Source organism: Rutilus rutilus (assembly GCF_951802725.1).
Source record: "Rutilus rutilus genome assembly, chromosome: 17".
In the NCBI taxonomy this organism is placed as follows: domain Eukaryota; kingdom Metazoa; phylum Chordata; class Actinopteri; order Cypriniformes; family Leuciscidae; genus Rutilus; species Rutilus rutilus.
This window is the reverse complement of record NC_140230.1, coordinates 29,560,605-29,579,323: the sequence shown is the minus strand read 5'-3', so window position 1 is coordinate 29,579,323 and position 18,719 is coordinate 29,560,605. Positions and strand designations below refer to the sequence as shown.

At 36.5% G+C, this 18,719-nt stretch overlaps 1 protein-coding gene across 1 annotated transcript; it reads left to right on the top strand.

Moving 5' to 3' along the window:
• The first annotated feature begins 12,173 nt into the window (after positions 1–12,173).
• On the top strand, positions 12,174–17,938 carry psmc4 (proteasome 26S subunit, ATPase 4). The gene is made up of 11 exons (XM_084385918.1): positions 12,174–12,305; positions 13,192–13,290; positions 13,435–13,621; positions 14,237–14,383; positions 14,495–14,604; positions 14,692–14,785; positions 15,138–15,305; positions 15,885–15,961; positions 16,060–16,228; positions 16,829–16,884; positions 17,215–17,938. The coding sequence occupies exons 1-11, from the start codon at positions 12,270–12,272 to the stop codon at positions 17,326–17,328; spliced, it is 1,257 nt and encodes a 418-aa protein (XP_084242044.1). The 5' UTR covers positions 12,174–12,269; the 3' UTR covers positions 17,329–17,938.
• Positions 17,939–18,719: the final 781 nt, after the last annotated feature.

Below are 18,719 nucleotides of genomic sequence, written 5' to 3'. Positions count from 1 at the left end.
CGGATTCCGTTCCCCCTATGTTTCTTACACAATAAGGTTCTAATATTTATTAAATTGTAGTGTTTTGCAAGCCTCAGTAGCCTAGTGGTCAGTTCCCTGACAATATTTTTTTTTAGCTTTGGGGCGACCCGAGTTCAAGTCCCGGGTCATCGAACTTTCTTGATACTATACTTTCCTATCATAATAAAAGGCAAAAAATATATTCTTTAAACTGATGCAAGTTAAGCTCCATCCACACACAAAATAGAATCAGCATTTTTTAAGTCATTACATCAACACCTCTCATAATGGGAGTGGGGGAACGGATTCCGACAGCTGTTTTTTTGCCGTCGGATTCTGTTCCCCCTATGTTTCTTACACAATAAGGTTCTAATATTTATTAAATTGTAGCATTTTGCAAGCTTCAGTAGCCTAGTGGTCAGTCCCCTGACAATATTTTTTTTTATCTTTGGGGCGACCCGAGTTCAAGTCCCGGGTCATCGAACTTTCTTGATACTATACTTTCCTATCATAATAAAAGGCAAAAAATATATTCTTTAAACAAGTTAAGCTCCATCCACACACAAAATAGAATCAGCATTTTTTAAGCCATTACATCAACACCTCTCATAATGGGAGTGGGGGAACGGATTCTGACAACTGTTTTTCTTTTTGCCGCCGGATTCTGTTCCCCCCATATTTCTGACACACTGAGGTTCTTATATTTATCAAACTGATGCTGTTTAAGCTCCATACACTCACAAAAATAGAATCAGCATTTTTTAAGCCATTACATCAACACCTCTCATAATGGGAGTGGGGGAACGGATTCCGACAGCTGTCTTTTTGCCGTCGGATTCCGTTCCCCCTATGTTTCTTACACAATAAGGTTCTAATATTTATTAAATTGTAGCATTTTCCAAGTCTCAGTAGCCTAGTGGTCAGTCCCCTGACAATATTTTTTTTTAGCTTTGGGGCGACCCGAGTTCAAGTCCCGGGTCATCGAACTTTCTTGATACTATACTTTCCTATCATAATAAAAGGCAAAAAATATATTCTTTAAACTGATGAAAGTTAAGCTCCATCCACACACAAAATAGAATCAGCATTTTTTAAGTCATTACATCAACACCTCTCATAATGGGAGTGGGGGAACGGATTCCGACAGCTGTTTTTTTGCCGTCGGATTCCGTTCCCCCTATGTTTCTTACACAATAAGGTTCTAATATTTATTAAATTGTAGCATTTTGCAAGCTTCAGTAGCCTAGTGGTCAGTCCCCTGACAATATTTTTTTTTATCTTTGGGGCGACCCGAGTTCAAGTCCCGGGTCATCGAACTTTCTTGATACTATACTTTCCTATCATAATAAAAGGCAAAAAATATATTCTTTAAACAAGTTAAGCTCCATCCACACACAAAATAGAATCAGCATTTTTTAAGCCATTACATCAACACCTCTCATAATGGGAGTGGGGGAACGGATTCCGACAGCTGTTTTTTTGCCGTCGGATTCCGTTCCCCCTATGTTTCTTACACAATAAGGTTCTAATATTTATTAAATTGTAGCATTTTCCAAGCCTCAGTAGCCTAGTGGTCAGTCCCCTGACAATTTTTTTTTTTAGCTTTGGGGCAACCCGAGTTCAAGTCCCGGGTCATCGAACTTTCTTGATACTATACTTTCCTATCATAATAAAAGGCAAAAAATATATTCTTTAAACTGATGCAAGTTAAGCTCCATCCACACACAAAATAGAATCAGCATTTTTTAAGTCATTACATCAACACCTCTCATAATGGGAGTGGGGGAACGGATTCCGACAGCTGTTTTTTTGCCGTCGGATTCCGTTCCCCCTATGTTTCTTACACAATAAGGTTCTAATATTTATTAAATTGTAGCATTTTGCAAGCTTCAGTAGCCTAGTGGTCAGTCCCCTGACAAAATTTTTTTTTATCTTTGGGGCGACCCGAGTTCAAGTCCCGGGTCATCGAACTTTCTTGATACTATACTTTCCTATCATAATAAAAGGCAAAAAATATATTCTTTAAACAAGTTAAGCTCCATCCACACACAAAATAGGATCAGCATTTTTTAAGCCATTACATCAACACCTCTCATAATGGGAGTGGGGGAACGGATTCCGACAGCTGTTTTTTTGCCGTCGGATTCCGTTCCCCCTATGTTTCTTACACAATAAGGTTCTAATATTTATTAAATTGTAGAATTTTCCAAGCCTCAGTAGCCTAGTGGTCAGTCCCCTGACAATTTTTTTTTTTAGCTTTGGGGCGACCCGAGTTCAAGTCCCGGGTCATCGAACTTTCTTGATACTATACTTTCCTATCATAATAAAAGGCAAAAAATATATTCTTTAAACTGATGCAAGTTAAGCTCCATCCACACACAAAATAGAATCAGCATTTTTTAAGTCATTACATCAACACCTCTCATAATGGGAGTGGGGGAACGGATTCCGACAGCTGTTTTTTTGGCGTCGGATTCCGTTCCCCCTATGTTTCTTACAAAATAAGGTTCTAATATTTATTAAATTGTAGCATTTTGCAACCCTCAGTAGCCTAGTGGTCAGTCCCCTGACAATATTTTTTTTTATCTTTGGGGCGACCCGAGTTCAAGTCCCGGGTCATCGAACTTTCTTGATACTATACTTTCCTATCATAATAAAAGGCAAAAAATATATTCTTTAAACAAGTTAAGCTCCATCCACACACAAAATAGAATCAGCATTTTTTAAGCCATTACATCAACACCTCTCATAATGGGAGTGGGGGAACGGATTCCGACAGCTGTTTTTTTGCCGTCGGATTCCGTTCCCCCTATGTTTCTTACACAATAAGGTTCTAATATTTATTAAATTGTAGCATTTTCCAAGCCTCAGTAGCCTAGTGGTCAGTCCCCTGACATTTTTTTTTTTTTAGCTTTGGGGCGACCCGAGTTCAAGTCCCGGGTCATCGAACTTTCTTGATACTATACTTTCCTATCATAATAAAAGGCAAAAAATATATTCTTTAAACTGATGCAAGTTAAGCTCCATCCACACACAAAATAGAATCAGCATTTTTTAAGTCATTACATCAACACCTCTCATAATGGGAGTGGGGGAACGGATTCCGACAGCTGTTTTTTTGCCGTCGGATTCCGTTCCCCCTATGTTTCTTACAAAATAAGGTTCTAATATTTATTAAATTGTAGCATTTTGCAACCCTCAGTAGCCTAGTGGTCAGTCCCCTGACAATATTTTTTTTTATCTTTGGGGCGACCCGAGTTCAAGTCCCGGGTCATCGAACTTTCTTGATACTATACTTTCCTATCATAATAAAAGGCAAAAAATATATTCTTTAAACAAGTTAAGCTCCATCCACACACAAAATAGAATCAGCATTTTTTAAGCCATTACATCAACACCTCTCATAATGGGAGTGGGGGAACGGATTCCGACAGCAGTTTTTTTGCCGTCGGATTCCGTTCCCCCTATGTTTCTTACACAATAAGGTTCTAATATTTATTAAATTGTAGTGTTTTGCAAGCCTCAGTAGCCTAGTGGTCAGTTCCCTGACAATATTTTTTTTTAGCTTTGGGGCGACCCGAGTTCAAGTCCCGGGTCATCGAACTTTCTTGATACTATACTTTCCTATCATAATAAAAGGCAAAAAATATATTCTTTAAACTGATGCAAGTTAAGCTCCATCCACACACAAAATAGAATCAGCATTTTTTAAGTCATTACATCAACACCTCTCATAATGGGAGTGGGGGAACGGATTCCGACAGCTGTTTTTTTGCCGTCGGATTCCGTTCCCCCTATGTTTCTTACACAATAAGGTTCTAATATTTATTAAATTGTAGCATTTTGCAAGCTTCAGTAGCCTAGTGGTCAGTCCCCTGACAATATTTTTTTTATCTTTGGGGCGACCCGAGTTCAAGTCCCGGGTCATCGAACTTTCTTGATACTATACTTTCCTATCATAATAAAAGGCAAAAAATATATTCTTTAAACTGATGAAAGTTAAGCTCCATCCACACACAAAATAGAATCAGCATTTTTTAAGTCATTACATCAACACCTCTCATAATGGGAGTGGGGGAACGGATTCCGACAGCTGTTTTTTTGCCGTCGGATTCCGTTCCCCCTATGTTTCTTACACAATAAGGTTCTAATATTTATTAAATTGTAGCATTTTGCAAGCTTCAGTAGCCTAGTGGTCAGTCCCCTGACAATATTTTTTTTATCTTTGGGGCGACCCGAGTTCAAGTCCCGGGTCATCGAACTTTCTTGATACTATACTTTCCTATCATAATAAAAGGCAAAAAATATATTCTTTAAACTGATGAAAGTTAAGCTCCATCCACACACAAAATAGAATCAGCATTTTTTAAGTCATTACATCAACACCTCTCATAATGGGAGTGGGGGAACGGATTCCGACAGCTGTCTTTTTGCAGTCGGATTCCGTTCCCCCTATGTTTCTTACACAATAAGGTTCTAATATTTATTAAATTGTAGCATTTTCCAAGTCTCAGTAGCCTAGTGGTCAGTCCCCTGACAATATTTTTTTTTATCTTTGGGGCGACCCGAGTTCAAGTCCCGGGTCATCGAACTTTCTTGATACTATACTTTCCTATCATAATAAAAGGCAAAAAATATATTCTTTAAACTGATGAAAGTTAAGCTCCATCCACACACAAAATAGAATCAGCATTTTTTAAGTCATTACATCAACACCTCTCATAATGGGAGTGGGGGAACGGATTCCGACAGCTGTTTTTTTGCCGTCGGATTCCGTTCCCCCTATGTTTCTTACACAATAAGGTTCTAATATTTATTAAATTGTAGCATTTAGCAACCCTCAGTAGCCTAGTGGTCAGTCCCCTGACAATATTTTTTTTTATCTTTGGGGCGACCCGAGTTCAAGTCCCGGGTCATCGAACTTTCTTGATACTATACTTTCCTATCATAATAAAAGGCAAAAAATATATTCTTTAAACAAGTTAAGCTCCATCCACACACAAAATAGAATCAGCATTTTTTAAGCCATTACATCAACACCTCTCATAATGGGAGTGGGGGAACGGATTCCGACAGCTGTTTTTTTGCCGTCGGATTCCGTTCCCCCTATGTTTCTTACACAATAAGGTTCTAATATTTATTAAATTGTAGCATTTTGCAAGCCTCAGTAGCCTAGTGGTCAGTCCCCTGACAATATTTTTTTTTAGCTTTGGGGCGACCCGAGTTCAAGTCCCGGGTCATCGAACTTTCTTGATACTATACTTTCCTATCATAATAAAAGGCAAAAAATATATTCTTTAAACTGATGCAAGTTACAGCCACACTTACAGCCACACTTACCACCACTTACAGCCACATGCACTTTAATATTACTACTGTATAAATTATTCATATATATCTTACTGTAAATACTGTATAGACAACCATGCTGTACAATACAATACAATAATTATAGTTCTACAGCTGTTATTAATACTTGCATATTGTATATTTATAGTCTGTTATAGTCTTTTATTTATATCCATACGTATAACCTGTTCATAGCCTGTACATAGCTTGTACACTTACTACAGTTATAGCCTGTATACTTATAGTTATAGCACTCATAACATTCCTTCATACCGTGTACATTGTAACATATCTAAAATATATCTATATTTTGTAATATATCTATATTCTTGCTAAAGCACTTCTGGATGGATGCAAACTGCATTTCGTTGCTTGTACTTGTGACGTGCAATGACAATAAAGTTGAATTCTATTCTATTCTATTCTAAGTTAAGCTCCATCCACACACAAAATAGAATCAGCATTTTTTAAGTCATTACATCAACACCTCTCATAATGGGAGTGGGGGAACGGATTCCGACAGCTGTTTTTTTGCCGTCGGATTCCGTTCCCCCTATGTTTCTTACAAAATAAGGTTCTAATATTTATTAAATTGTAGCATTTTGCAACCCTCAGTAGCCTAGTGGTCAGTCCCCTGACAATATTTTTTTTTATCTTTGGGGCGACCCGAGTTCAAGTCCCGGGTCATCGAACTTTCTTGATACTATACTTTCCTATCATAATAAAAGGCAAAAAATATATTCTTTAAACAAGTTAAGCTCCATCCACACACAAAATAGAATCAGCATTTTTTAAGTCATTACATCAACACCTCTCATAATGGGAGTGGGGGAACGGATTCCGACAGCAGTTTTTTTGCCGTCGGATTCCGTTCCCCCTATGTTTCTTACACAATAAGGTTCTAATATTTATTAAATTGTAGTGTTTTGCAAGCCTCAGTAGCCTAGTGGTCAGTTCCCTGACAATATTTTTTTTTAGCTTTGGGGCGACCCGAGTTCAAGTCCCGGGTCATCGAACTTTCTTGATACTATACTTTCCTATCATAATAAAAGGCAAAAAATATATTCTTTAAACTGATGCAAGTTAAGCTCCATCCACACACAAAATAGAATCAGCATTTTTTAAGTCATTACATCAACACCTCTCATAATGGGAGTGGGGGAACGGATTCCGACAGCTGTCTTTTTGCCGTCGGATTCCGTTCCCCCTATGTTTCTTACACAATAAGGTTCTAATATTTATTAAATTGTAGCATTTTCCAAGTCTCAGTAGCCTAGTGGTCAGTCCCCTGACAATATTTTTTTTTAGCTTTGGGGCGACCCGAGTTCAAGTCCCGGGTCATCGAACTTTCTTGATACTATACTTTCCTATCATAATAAAAGGCAAAAAATATATTCTTTAAACTGATGAAAGTTAAGCTCCATCCACACACAAAATAGAATCAGCATTTTTTAAGCCATTACATCAACACCTCTCATAATGGGAGTGGGGGAACGGATTCCGACAGCTGTTTTTTTGCCGTCGAGATTCCGTTCCCCCTATGTTTCTTACACAATAAGGTTCTAATATTTATTAAATTGTAGCATTTTCCAAGCCTCAGTAGCCTAGTGGTCAGTCCCCTGACAACTTTTTTTTTTTAGCTTTGGGGCGACCCGAGTTCAAGTCCCGGGTCATCGAGCTTTCTTGATACTATACTTTCCTATCATAATAAAAGGCAAAAAATATATTCTTTAAACTGATGCAAGTTAAGCTCCATCCACACACAAAATAGAATCAGCATTTTTTAAGTCATTACATCAACACCTCTCATAATGGGAGTGGGGGAACGGATTCCGACAGCTGTTTTTTTGCCGTCGGATTCCGTTCCCCCTATGTTTCTTACAAAATAAGGTTCTAATATTTATTAAATTGTAGCATTTTGCAACCCTCAGTAGCCTAGTGGTCAGTCCCCTGACAATATTTTTTTTTATCTTTGGGGCGACCCGAGTTCAAGTCCCGGGTCATCGAACTTTCTTGATACTATACTTTCCTATCATAATAAAAGGCAAAAAATATATTCTTTAAACAAGTTAAGCTCCATCCACACACAAAATAGAATCAGCATTTTTTAAGTCATTACATCAACACCTCTCATAATGGGAGTGGGGGAACGGATTCCGACAGCAGTTTTTTTGCCGTCGGATTCCGTTCCCCCTATGTTTCTTACACAATAAGGTTCTAATATTTATTAAATTGTAGTGTTTTGCAAGCCTCAGTAGCCTAGTGGTCAGTTCCCTGACAATATTTTTTTTTAGCTTTGGGGCGACCCGAGTTCAAGTCCCGGGTCATCGAACTTTCTTGATACTATACTTTCCTATCATAATAAAAGGCAAAAAATATATTCTTTAAACTGATGCAAGTTAAGCTCCATCCACACACAAAATAGAATCAGCATTTTTTAAGTCATTACATCAACACCTCTCATAATGGGAGTGGGGGAACGGATTCCGACAGCAGTTTTTTTGCCGTCGGATTCCGTTCCCCCTATGTTTCTTACACAATAAGGTTCTAATATTTATTAAATTGTAGCATTTTCCAAGTCTCAGTAGCCTAGTGGTCAGTCCCCTGACAATATTTTTTTTTAGCTTTGGGGCGACCCGAGTTCAAGTCCCGGGTCATCGAACTTTCTTGATACTATACTTTCCTATCATAATAAAAGGCAAAAATTATATTCTTTAAACTGATGAAAGTTAAGCTCCATCCACACACAAAATAGAATCAGCATTTTTTAAGCCATTACATCAACACCTCTCATTATGGGAGTGGGGGAACGGATTCTGACAACTGTTTTTCTTTTTGCCGTCGGATTCTGTTCCCCCCATATTTCTGACACACTGAGGTTCTTATATTTATCAAACTGATGCTGTTTAAGCTCCATACACTCACAAAAATAGAATCAGCATTTTTTAAGCCATTACATCAACACCTCTCATAATGGGAGTGGGGGAACGGATTCCGACAGCTGTTTTTTTGCCGTCGGATTCCGTTCCCCCTATGTTTCTTACACAATAGGGTTCTAATATTTATTAAATTATAGCATTTTCCAAGCCTCAGTAGCCTAGTGGTCAGTCCCCTGACAATATTTTTTTTTATCTTTGGGGTGACCCGAGTTCAAGTCCCGGGTCATCGAACTTTCTTGATACTATACTTTCCTATCATAATAAAAGGCAAAAAATATATTCTTTAAACAAGTTAAGCTCAATCCACACACAAAATAGAATCAGCATTTTTTAAGCCATTACATCAACACCTCTCATAATGGGAGTGGGGGAACGGATTCCGACAGCTGTTTTTTTGCCGTCGGATTCCGTTCCCCCTATGTTTCTTACACAATAAGGTTCAAATATTTATTAAATTGTAGTGTTTTGCAAGCCTCAGTAGCCTAGTGGTCAGTCCCCTGACAATATTTTTTTTTAGCTTTGGGGCGACCCGAGTTCAAGTCCCGGGTCATCGAACTTTCTTGATACTATACTTTCCTATCATAATAAAAGGCAAAAAATATATTCTTTAAACTGATGCAAGTTAAGCTCCATCCACACACAAAATAGAATCAGCATTTTTTAAGCCATTACATCAACACCTCTCATAATGGGAGTGGGGGAACGGATTCTGACAACTGTTTTTCTTTTTGCCGTCGGATTCTGTTCCCCCCATATTTCTGACACATTTCTGACACACTGAGGTTCTTATATTTATCAAACTGATGCTGTTTAAGCTCCATACACTCACAAAAATAGAATCAGCATTTTTTAAGCCATTACATCAACACCTCTCATAATGGGAGTGGGAGAACGGATTCCGACAGCTGTTTTTTTGCCGTCGGATTCCGTTCCCCCTATGTTTCTTACACAATAGGGTTCTAATATTTATTAAATTGTAGCATTTTCCAAGCCTCAGTAGCCTAGTGGTCAGTCCCCTGACAATATTTTTTTTTAGCTTTGGGGCGACCCGAGTTCAAGTCCCGGGTCATCAAACTTTCTTGATACTATACTTTCCTATCATAATAAAAGGCAAAAAATATATTCTTTAAACTGATGCAAGTTAAGCTCCATCCACACACAAAATAGAATCAGCATTTTTTAAGTCATTACATCAACACCTCTCATAATGGGAGTGGGGGAACGGATTCCGACAGCTGTCTTTTTGCCGTCGGATTCCGTTCCCCCTATGTTTCTTACACAATAGGGTTCTAATATTTATTAAATTGTAGCATTTTCCAAGCCTCAGTAGCCTAGTGGTCAGTCCCCTGACAATATTTTTTTTTAGCTTTAGGGCGACCCGAGTTCAAGTCCCGGGTCATCAAACTTTCTTGATACTATACTTTCCTATCATAATAAAAGGCAAAAAATATATTCTTTAAACTGATGCAAGTTAAGCTCCATCCACACACAAAATAGAATCAGCATTTTTAAGCCATTACATCAACACCTCTCATAATGGGAGTGGGGGAACGGATTTCGACAGCTGAACTATTTGCCGTCGGATTCCGTTCCCCCTATGTTTCTTACACAATAAGGTTCTAATATTTATTAAATTGCAGCATTTTGCAAGCCTCAGTAGCCTAGTGGTCAGTCCCCTGACAATATTTTTTTTTAGCTTTGGGGCGACCCGAGTTCAAGTCCCGGGTCATCGAACTTTCTTGATACTATACTTTCCTATCATAATAAAAGGCAAAAAATATATTCTTTAAACTGATTCAGCATTTTTTAAGTCATTACATCAATACCTCTCATAATGGGAGTGGGGGAACGGATTCCGACAGCTGTTTTTTTGCTGTCGGATTCTGTTCCCCCCATATTTCTGACACACTAAGGTTCTAATATTTATCAAATTGATGCTGCTTAAGCTCCATCCACACACAGAATAGAATAAGAATATTTTAAGCCGATACATCAATATCTCTCATCACTGGGGTGGGGGAATGGATTTCGACAGCTGAACTATTTGCCGTCGGATTCTGTTCCCCCCATATTTCTGACACACTGAGGTTCTAATATTTATCAAATTGATACTGTTTAAGCTCCATCCACACACAGAATAGAATAAGAATATTTTTATAGAAATATAAGAACAGACCTCCTACCTATTTAATGAATGTAATACAGAGAAACGGCACAGACCCTTCATGTGAGTCTGACCTGAAAGCCAATCCTCACCCTTACAACCACCACGCATTCTTTCAAGTCGACCAGTGAGGGTGGACAAACGCACATCTATATGTGAACGTCCTGTTGTGTCCACCAACATGTCTGTTCTGGAAATGACCTCTGTTTCTGTGAAGCTGAACAGTGTTGTTGTGGCAAGGAATCTCATGTTTTTTCAGAGTTCATTTGACGATGAGGGTGTCAAGATGAGGAGGGCATAGCCACCAAAAAGAGTCTATCCATTCCTCTGGTTTGAAGATTTGCCTTTGATGGCAAGAAGCCAGACTTTACTGCTTGTGCCAGTTTTACACCCCAGACCCTGACTTTAAGCTTATAAAGCATCCACACGCAAATAAAATATGATGACAAAAAATCATCATGATCATCAAATCAATTTTCATTGTGCATCTAAAACAAATTCCTTTGTTGATAAACATTTGAAAGGTTATGAAATACATTAAAAGTGCTTAATCATTATTTAAACAGCATTTAACAATTAATTGTAGGCTATAGCACAAATATTATTTTATGATGAATATTTATAAACATTTAAATAAAACCATTGGCAGTATGAAAAGGCTTAATCGTTGTTCAGATCAGATGTTGTTTGTAAAAAATGACTACAAGTTTTGATGGAATTTTTTTTTCTGATGAAGCCGTTTTTGTGGAACCATGTTATATTTTTTCAGGATTCTCTGATTAATAGAAAGTTTAAAAAGAACAGCATTTAATTGAAATTGAAATATTTTGAAACATTCGAAATATTTTACTGTCCCTTTTAATTAACTTAATGCATCATTGCTGAATAAAAGTATTAATTCTTTATAAAAACATATACAGGAAGAGGTGGCCTTTTTATTACAGAAAATACCAAATTTGTACAAACATATACAACTCACAATAAATATGAAAACAAATATACATATATGAGGAGTGTATAAAGAAAAACAATTCATGCCAGAGGTAAAAAAAAAAAAAAAAATTACAAGAAGTTAAAGTGACGAAATGCTTTGTAAGTATTTTTGTTTTTAATATCCAAAGTAGTGCCATTTTGTTTAATTTCTTTTATAAAATGTTCACAATTTGGCTTAGCTTTAGCCCATTCCTCCACAGTGTGATATTTTCCAAGTAAAATAAAAAGTTATGATTAAAAAAAAAGTTATTTTGGAGTAAATGGAATCTTGTACAAAAAAGAAAATGACATCATACAGATTAAAATGAAGTTAGAGACATCCAACCAAAAAAATCTCCAAAATACAAAGAAACAATGGATTAGCCTACAGATTCTTTAGCATCACCACAGATTTCACACAAGTCTTCCAAATTGAAAAGTTAAGTAGCCTAACCCCTTAACAGGGTAAATTCTGTGTAAAAGTACTTTAAAGCATTTTAAAGGACGCTCTCTAGGCTACTTTATTATTTCTAAAAATGTGTTTGTTATTGAACAATCCTTTTTTTCACTGAATGTTTTCATAGATGACCAAAACACTGGCAAATATGTTTTCTTTAATAGCCTACACTTCTAATGTTATCTTTTGCAATATTAATATCTTCAATAAATATAGTATCACTATGAAAGGTTGTTGGTCCATGTAAAGAGGGGAGAATCCAGGGTTTCCCAATAATGTTACAACTCGATTTGGGATTGCATTAGAAATGGAGTCCTTTAGGACCCGGTGATTAGTGACGGAACTTCACATATATTCTGCGACGTGACGTCAGTTGCTGCAAGCAAACATGGAGGACGGTGGAGTGATGGTTGAGAAACCTCAGGTGAGATGTTATGTTGTGTTTTTAAACATTTTACGAAGTCAGGGCTGGCATATACATCATTATTATCTTTAAAAAGTTCTCTTCTATGCAAACAACACATATATATAGCAAGAAGACAACTCTAAAGCTTAAAATAAACAGTGAAAAGATGCCGATTCATTCAGCTCGCCGCAAATGCTCAGTCATGCCATTCTCTGACAGCGGCTAACGTTAGCATGTGTTCTCACGTTAATTTACAGAAGAGTAATGCTCACTGCTAACCTGTCAAATTCAAATATTTACTTTTGATCATATTTGAGCTGTATATTTTACTATTATGAAAAGGTTTCTTTATTCGTTCACAGCCACAGAACATTAGCCTATAGCCTAACTTACATCGGTTAACCTATAACGTTAGGTTAGCTATGTAGCATAGCAATTGTATTTGTCATTTTATTAACATCTTATAAGGACTATTTTTTAACACACCTTATATAATGCTTAACAGAACTGTAGTACATTTACTTTCAAATTTTAAAATGTATGAATAAATAAATAATTTATCTGTTTCTTGATGCTCATTAAAACATTTCGAATAAGCGTTAATTTATGATCTGTTATGCATGTTATGTTAATTTTGTGTGATAATTGTTTATTTTGAATTATTAATCAAATTAAATCTAAAAAGTCAGGGGTTTAATAATAATAATAATAATAGTAGTTCATATTTGGAAATGGCAGAGATTCACTGGTTGAGGACATATTTTATATTTTTGAACCACAGATATACCCCCCATTTTCAACCCTGATTGTTTTAAAACATTCTCTGTCTTTTAGATTTAATTTAATTGTGTGTTCATGAAATATTGCCTTGCATCTACATATTTGTGATATTTTTTCCCTACAGGAGGATGTGCCGGCCCTGCTGAATTCAAGGCCCCAGACCGGCTTGTCTTTCTTGGCCCCCGAACCAGAAGATCTGGAGGATCTTTACAGCAGATACAAGGTTTGTGAGTTTTTGTTTAGTTTTTTTGTGTGTGTTATTGACATGCCACTTGTCTTTCACAATATTGTCCACTGAATATTGACTCTACCCCACTTGTTGACATGTAATCACCAATGTTAATTGGCCCTCATTTCCACACGGCAGAAGTTGCAGCAGGAGCTGGAGTTTCTGGAGGTGCAGGAGGAATACATTAAAGATGAACAGAAGAATCTGAAAAAGGAGTTTCTTCATGCCCAAGAGGAGGTGAAGAGGATACAGAGCATCCCTCTGGTCATTGGACAGTTCCTGGAAGCAGTCGACCAGAATACTGCCATTGTGGGTTCGACCACAGGTAAAAGGACTGATCTTTATGTAATAGTATTAATTACAATATCATCCATAGACTTTAATTTACTCTCATTCGCAGGAATGAGAGTATAGTTCCTAGCCACATCAGCCTAGAAAATCGCAACTTTTCATTTTCCGTCGGTCTTAGTACACGATGTAAGTACAGAAGAGTCAAGTTTTAAATAGGAAAAATATCGAAACTCTTTGGTCATTTTTTTGAGAGAGATGCTAATGGTCTTGTCCGATTCAATGATCTATGCTAAGCTATGCTAAAAGTGGTACCGCCAGACCCGGAGTTCGGCTGAATGGATTCGAAAACGGTAAAACTCAATTGTTTAACTCTGGGGGAGTTGTAAAATGAGCCTATTTCCAAAAAAAGTGGAGTATCCCTTTAAGAATAAACAGAACGATATCATCGGCTGGTGTCAACGCTAATGTAGTTATTGTTATAGTTAACTATAGGCCTTAAGTTGCTTGGATAAAATAATCTGCCTTAATCATGCTTAAGTGTACATTAGACATTTTATGACATTGTAAATGTTCGTCATTTGATACTACACAATTTGGCTTTGTCAGTAATTCTAAAACAGTAATATATATATATTTTTTATTCCTTCAGGGTCCAATTATTATGTTCGGATTCTGAGCACAATTGACAGAGAGCTGCTGAAACCCAATGCCTCCGTTGCGCTGCACAAGCACAGCAATGCTCTGGTGGACGTTCTGCCTCCAGAGGCTGACAGCAGCATCATGATGCTCACTTCAGGTATCAAACAAAGTTCCTTGTTTATCCTGTATTATGATATTCATTTCCCACTTCTGAGTCAGTTGCGCCTCTGTTTTACTTTTAATGCGCTTCCTCTCTACCTGATCCTAGATCAGAAGCCAGATGTGATGTACGCAGACATCGGAGGAATGGACATCCAGAAACAGGAAGTGAGGGAAGCCGTGGAGCTCCCTCTCACACATTTTGAGCTCTATAAACAGGTTAGCATGTGCATTCAAGTGCTTGTGGAAAACAAGTGGGTGTGTAGCAGTTTTGGTTGTCCACTCACTTTCTGCTGTTGTTCTCAGATTGGTATTGACCCACCTAGAGGAGTGCTCATGTATGGCCCACCTGGCTGTGGCAAGACTATGTTGGCAAAAGCTGTGGCTCACCACACTACAGGTAGACTCAGTTGTGGCTAGAGGCTGTCGATAGCTGCTTTTCCACCGTCAGGTCAGCTACAGAGAAACTGGCAAGTCAGTGACCAATCCATTACACACATTCTACCAGCACGGGAATTCCAAGTCGAGAACAGTTTGCAATAGTGCCGTGCCAAACCAAGCTCAAGTGAAAATATAACTTGAACCATTTCTTACTGTTCATAGATCCGTTCGGCCCGATGGTGGAAAAAGCGGCTGTTTTTACCTTTATTGAGCTTTGTAGTTCATTCCTGAACATAGATGTAAATAAATGAATACATCTGAAGCGCATTGTTATATTACAACTGTTATAATTGTGTTTTTATGTTCTATAGCGGCCTTTATTCGTGTGGTGGGATCTGAGTTTGTGCAGAAGTATCTCGGAGAGGGTCCACGCATGGTGCGAGATGTCTTTCGACTGGCCAAAGAGAATGCCCCAGCCATCATCTTTATTGATGAGATTGATGCCATTGCTACCAAGCGTTTTGATGCACAGACTGGAGGTATGCATCCCTCTCAGGTTTTTCTAACTTTCGTTACCTTTCAAAGCTTTTGCTCGGGTATTTTAGATGTGTGGTATTAACTTTTTTTATGAATAATAAAAACTTTTATTCATAATATTATACACTACCTTTCAAAAGTTTGGGGTCAAAAAGCAAGTTGTTATTCAGCAAGGGCGCATTAAAGGGATCGGTTTTGATTTTTGGGTGAACTATCCCTTTAATGCGTCCTTGCTGAATAACAACTTGCTTTTTTGAATGTAATTGCTTTGCCATTAAAGAAATAAAAATTTAAAATATATTCAAATAGAAAAGTTATTTTTAATCTAATAATATTTCACAATATTCCTGTTTTTACAGATCAAATAAATGCAACCTCAAACGTTTGAACAGAAGTGTACATATTAGCCAAAAAACTTAAATTGTCATAATTCACTCATCAATCATGCCTCATTTCATGGCATCCTGAAGAAGATATTTAGGGACACAAGTTATGCACTGTATTTCAAGTCTACTAATCCCATAAACAGAGATTTTTGTTAATGTGAACTAAAAAATTTTTTTATATATATATGTTTGCAGCTGATAGAGAAGTGCAGAGAATCTTGCTTGAGCTCCTTAATCAGATGGATGGGTTTGACCAGAATGTGAATGTGAAGGTTAGCAAAACATTTTTTTTTTGTCATTTCTTGTTTTTTATGACTGTGTGGTATAGTGTTACTCTCTTCGTTCTGTTGATTTATTCTTTCATTGACAGGTTATCATGGCCACCAACAGGGCTGACACACTGGACCCAGCCCTTTTGCGCCCAGGCAGACTGGACCGTAAGATTGAGTTCCCTCTGCCTGACCGTCGACAGAAACGCCTGGTGTTCACCACCATTACCAGCAAGATGAACCTCTCTGAGGAGGTTGATCTGGAGGACTGTATCCTCTTGACCCTAAATTATGTTTTTCTCATTATGAATATGATTACATTTAATCGTTTAGAAGAAGAAATGAGGGAAACTCAATACATGCGAGTAGAAGAAAATATTTCAGAAAATATGAGACGTTTTTTTTCAGAAAAAAGTTTGGAGTCAGTAAAATAATTCTTGAAAATATTAATATTTTATTTAGCAGGGATGTGAAGACATTTTATAATATTACAAAAGATTTCTATTTAAATTATGTTCTTTTGAATTTTCTATTCATCAAAGTTTGTTTCCACAAAAACATTAAGCAACACAATTTCTGAAGGTTCACGTGACACTGAAGATTGGATGAATGATGCTGAAAATTCAGCTTTGCATCACAAATAATTTTATTTACAAGTTATTTGTTATAAAAAATGTACAACATTACTATTTTATTGTATTTTGAGAAAATAAAGGCAGCTTTGGTGAGCATAAGAGACTTCTTTAAAAAAAAAAAATCTTACTGACCCCAAACTTTTGAATGGTATTGAATCTCTTGTATTAGAAGACTGTTATATGTGACTGTCAAGACCAAATACATATTTTATAATTGCACTTAACAAAAATGCAGATGTTGCAAGGCCTGACAAGATCTCTGGTGCAGATATCAACTCAATTTGCCAGGAGGTGAGTTAGAAGAGACATTAAACATTTTTAATGGTTTATTTATTTCTATTTTAGTTGTGATTACATTTCTTCAGGAAGCATATGAAGAGTTCAGATGCAAAAGCCTCTAAGTGCCATCTGAAATCTTCTTATAAGTTCAGTAATTTCACTTAAATGACAATTAATAGGTCATTTTCATTGCCATTTAAGTGAAATTACTGAATTGAAATATACGAGCTTGATAAAAAAAGATGATTCTAGAAGAAAATTTCAGATGGCACTTGGAGGCTTTTGCATCTGAACTCCTCATATGTTTTCTGTTTTGATCAATCTCGTTTCTTGTGTCTACAGGCTGGAATGCTGGCTGTCCGTGAGAACCGTTATATTGTGCTGGCTAAGGACTTCGAGAAGGCCTACAAGACTGTTATCAAGAAAGACGAGCAGGAACACGAGTTCTACAAATAGAATACTCAACTAGATATCGGCATTAGCTTTTACCTTGTTTGTTTCAGCCTTTATTCGTACGTACAGTGTAATGTTGAGGACATAACACTTGAACCTTGATTTTAACCTTCAGGGTTTACACTGCTTGTACTGGGACTTTGATTTCAAAGGATTGTTTCAGATTTACATTATATAAAATATGGATGGAAAAACAAACATGTACATCTTGTAAGCATTTTATGTATTCTGTTTAGTGAATAAGAAAGACAACCATTAAAAATGTTTCCATAATGACTCTAAATAAACATGTTTTTGAATACAACCCTAATGAATGCTGGGAGATAATAGTTGAGGTGATTTTCAGCACAGACATGAAAGGAATTTTAGAAATTACATTTATATTTGACAACTACACAGATTTCACCCTGCTGATACTAACACTTTTTTTTTTTTTTTTTGCAAGAGGTAATTGTTGGACATATTAATGTTGCAAAATGTAATATTTTTTTTAATATATACACATAAAAAAAAATGGGTTGAGCCCAAAATGGCTAAACTCTTAAGCTTTTACTTGTCAAGGAGATTAGCAGAATGTAAGCAAATGCACTACTTACAAAGCCCAATTGCTGTCTCAGAAAAACACCAAAGACAGAATGAAGTTTTTGACAGAATTTGTCAAGTTTGGTTCAGCAGAGTTGTGTCGAGTGATGAATCATGGTAAAGTGAGGTGCATGGTGGAAGTATAATAATGAATGCATCTCTACCACAGAAAGAGGTGTCATTGTGAGCTGCTTCACTGAAAAGCCATTTAATGCTTTGGAGTACAGGAGAGTAACGTATAATATTACATTTATTTTTGACAGTGTAATCAAGATTACATATATAATCAGTTACTATCCAGCACAATAAACCACTGTTATTTTGGTGTCATTCAGATACTATTATAGTTTTTGTTAATATTTTGAATTCGGTTTTATTTTAGTTTAAAATGAAAACGTCTACTATAGTTTTTTTCTTTCTTTTTTTTTCTTCAGTTTTAGTTATTTTAGTACATCAGGTTAAACTACATAAAGTTTAAATAAATAGCTGAAATAAAATACGTTTAAGGTTTTTAATATTTTAGCAACAATAAAAAAAAAAAAAGGTTTTAGTTTCAGTTAACTGTATATAGCCCTTATATAAACATACAAAACACCTGAGGTTTCTAAGAAATAACCTTGTCCTGAGATTGCAAGTAGCTAAACCTCAATTTCAAACCAAACCTCTCTCATAATTTTCTTATTTTGAATCGCAAGTATTGCATTACTGTCTTTCACCACAAGATAGAGTTTGGTAATAAATAAAACTGACCTTCTCAGTATTATGAAAAAAAAAAGAAAACCTTTTATGCTTTGGCGTTCTCTTATCATTGT